Genomic DNA, 3,357 nt, shown 5'->3' with positions numbered 1-3,357 from the left:
AAATGTTGAATCAAAAAATAAAAAGTTATGACACTTGGGTTAATATATGCCTCACAGATTGGGGTCTGCAGAATTTTCTGGTGAACACTGTTAACTTTTACAAAAATTCTTCCATCTATGAAACTAAGTTTATTAAATCTCAGTTGTGCAGCCTTTTGTATCCTCACATCTACAGAGTGAATAACTTTCCTCAGATTCATTCCATCATGCAGTGGGTCTTCCAGTCAAAGTCAGTGCAAGAACACATCAACATCTCCCAATTTTCTGAATTAATTAGAAGCTTAAAGAAAATCCAGAATGACCTCATGGAAGCCATGGCCAAATCTAAGTCTGAAGAAACAGTGGTAGAAGCTCAAAGAAAGGCTACTTATGAGGTCAGTTTGTCTCTCAGATACTTCTTGAATTACCTCCAAGAAAAAGAGCAGCCAGACACACAGCTGTTGCTACTCTCCATTGCAGCTGGTGCAGGATATCATGTGGTAAACAAACATTTTCAGTATCTCCTTGGGTGTGAGGAGTTAAACTTCCTACTGCATGAAGTGCAAACTGCCCAAGATAAATACCAGGAGCTCAACAATATTTGCACTTACAGAGCCCAGGCATTCCTAGTGATCACAGGTTTAACAGCTACCATTAGAGTCACAGCTGTTTCTCCAAAGGAGAAAACACAACGCTTGACATTAATAAATCAGCACATGGGACAATTTTTGTCAAAAGAAGTTGTCCATGTCCTCTCCAAACATGGAGCACATAAGAATTGGGAAAACCTAGAGAAAGACTTGAGATTGCTCATTAATGGTAACTATGATGCCACAATCTCCTCGTTGCAAATGGATGAGATAAGTAAAAACTTGCAAAGTATTTTCCATGAAAGGAAACAACCTCATGAACCACATGATGATGATAATATCAATGGGGAAGTCATTAAAAATACAGCCTTCTTAGAATTACTCCAGCATCTAGGTTTAGAACAATTTTACCCAAAAAAGATGAGTAGAACTAACTTCCATCTGATCAACAAGACTTCTGTGTACAACAGCAAGCCCTGTTCTGAAAGTGAGCTTCACCAATATTTCCTTCAGAAGCTACAAGTGCTGGATTATGAGCTGAGATACCTGCTCTTCAGAGATGATGGAGACACACAGAATCAAGTAAATCCAAGTGCCTTAAATAAGGACAATGAGGCTTTTAACCCATATAAATACTTGTTTGAAGACAGGGATACTCCCATTAGCCCTTCACCCTCTAAACATAGGCCCCATATTCACCCAATGGATATTCAGATGGCAATTCTTCACTGTGCAGATGATTTTGCCAGACAGTATATTTTGTCCAAACTTTCCATTTGCCAGTTTGCACTCCCTCTTCTCATACCTAACCCCTGCAGTTCTCATATTGAATTCTCTCTCTGGTCTTTCAGTCAAATTAGAAGGAGCTGGCAGGAAGCAAGGAAATCACCAAGAGAGGAGAAGATCAATTACAAGAATAAGCAGATGTGTCAAGTCTCCACTCCCATTGTGTCCTTTATAAGAGTTGGAAATGGCTTCTCTGCTTCCAAATCTCAGATCATGAACTGTCTTCTCAGTAAACGTAAACATGATGTCTTTTTCCACCGACATTGTAGAGGGAGCACCAAAGACTGTCTCTTGATGGGGGGAGTGGTGGAAATCTGCTGGTTCTGCCCTGGAGGGGAAGATGAGGACAGATTTGACAACTGTGTGACCTTCACCAATCTCCATGGAGATGCAAAGGAACATAAGAAGCAACTTACCTTCCTGCAGGAGGTCTCTTCTCTCATTGTTGTCCTCATGTCAACTTCTGATGACAATAAAGAAAACCAAAAAATTATTCATGATCTGAGTCAGTCTCCAAGACCTTTGATCTGTTTAGTTGATAACAAAGATAAAAACGTGGACAATAATTCTAGCCAAAAAGTGGTCATTGGAATCAGGGACAGAAATGAAGCAGAATTAACAGAGGAGCTTGTTACTACAATCAGACGCTTGCTGGAGCTCTTAGACAATGCTCTCAGCTTAGAGGACTGTACCCCGATTGCTCGCAAGCAAGGATTCCTTATTGACGAAGACCAGAGAAACTGCAAGGAAGCCAAAGAAAAGGCAGAGGTCCTAATAGCTCTACTGAGAGAATGGAATATTTCTCAAGTGAAGGAAAACTTACTACCCCTTCAGGGACACCTGTGGCATCTTTGGTGTAAAAAGGACAAAGAACTCTATCATCTAAGAGACAAAGGGAATCGGAGCATTGAACAACATAAGAGTGAGATTGAGACAGAAAAACAAAATATACGGAGTCAACAGTTGAGCAGAGCCTTTCCTCTCAATGAATTAATGCAGTCTGTCCTTGAAATTCTCCAAAATTATTCTGAAACTCAAACCACACACTACTTTTTGCAATGGTTGAGTGTGCTTTTGGACAACTTGACTGCAGGACACTTGGAAAAACTGAATGAAAAGAAAAACATTTTGTGGTCACGGATACAAAAAGAAAAGCAAAAGGCACCAAAGAGCACTGACGTCCAAGACTGGCAAAAAGAGATAGAAGCTATCTCAACAGAGATTAGTGACTGTACATTGGGAATTGAGCAACTTCTCAGAGAAGTTGGCCAGATCTATGAAGCTCTAGAAGAAGCTTCCCCAACTAAAGATAACCTTTATCTTTCCCTTCCCCAGATTGCTGCAAATCTGCTGATATCTGGTGCTCCCATTGAGCTGATGGATGGGGATACTTCATATGTGCCTGTAAAGTGGGTGGGAGCTGTTTTTGACAAGGTCTCTGAGAAACTTGAAAACAAACGACTGTTTGTTCTCTCTATCCTTGGCCTACAGAGCTCAGGGAAGTCCACTCTGCTGAATGCACTTTTTGGGCTGCAGTTCACGGTCAGTGCTGGGAGGTGTACCCGGGGGGCCTACATGCAGCTCCTGAAGGTCGAGGACACTTTCACAGAGGAACTGGGCTTTGACTTTGTGCTTGTTGTGGACACAGAAGGCCTTCGGGCCCCAGAACTCAGCAACAAATCCAAAAATCGTGACAATGAGTTGGCAACCTTTGTCATTGGACTTGGAAACTTGACTCTGATCAATATTTTTGGGGAAAATCCATCAGAAATGCAAGATATTCTACAAATAGTTGTCCAAGCCTTTATGAGGATGAAACAAGTAAAAATCTCCCCAAGTTGCATTTTTATCCATCAGAATGTGGGGGAAGTCACAGCTAAAGACCAAACTATGGAAGGACGGAGGCGGTTAGAGCAGAGACTAGATGAAATGGCCACAATAGCAGCTGAGCAAGAACAGTGCTCAGATGTAACCCGCTTTGGTGATATCATTAAATTTGATG

The 3,357-nt window shown here is 41.3% G+C and overlaps 1 protein-coding gene across 1 annotated transcript in view; it reads left to right on the top strand.

The window, feature by feature from the left end:
- Positions 1–2: 2 nt before the first annotated feature.
- The window catches only part of LOC102260381 (interferon-induced very large GTPase 1), a 5,863-nt gene continuing 2,508 nt past the window's right edge, over positions 3–3,357 (top strand). The window contains exon 1 of the mRNA XM_014536805.1: positions 3–3,357. Within this exon, the coding sequence (XP_014392291.1) occupies positions 3–3,357 (3,355 nt within the window).

The sequence above is a fragment of the Myotis brandtii genome, unplaced genomic scaffold (genome assembly GCF_000412655.1).
Source record: "Myotis brandtii unplaced genomic scaffold, ASM41265v1 scaffold1651, whole genome shotgun sequence".
Classification (NCBI taxonomy): Eukaryota; Metazoa; Chordata; class Mammalia; order Chiroptera; family Vespertilionidae; genus Myotis; species Myotis brandtii.
Note: the sequence above shows the minus strand (reverse complement) of the source record. Positions and strands in the feature narration are given on the sequence as shown.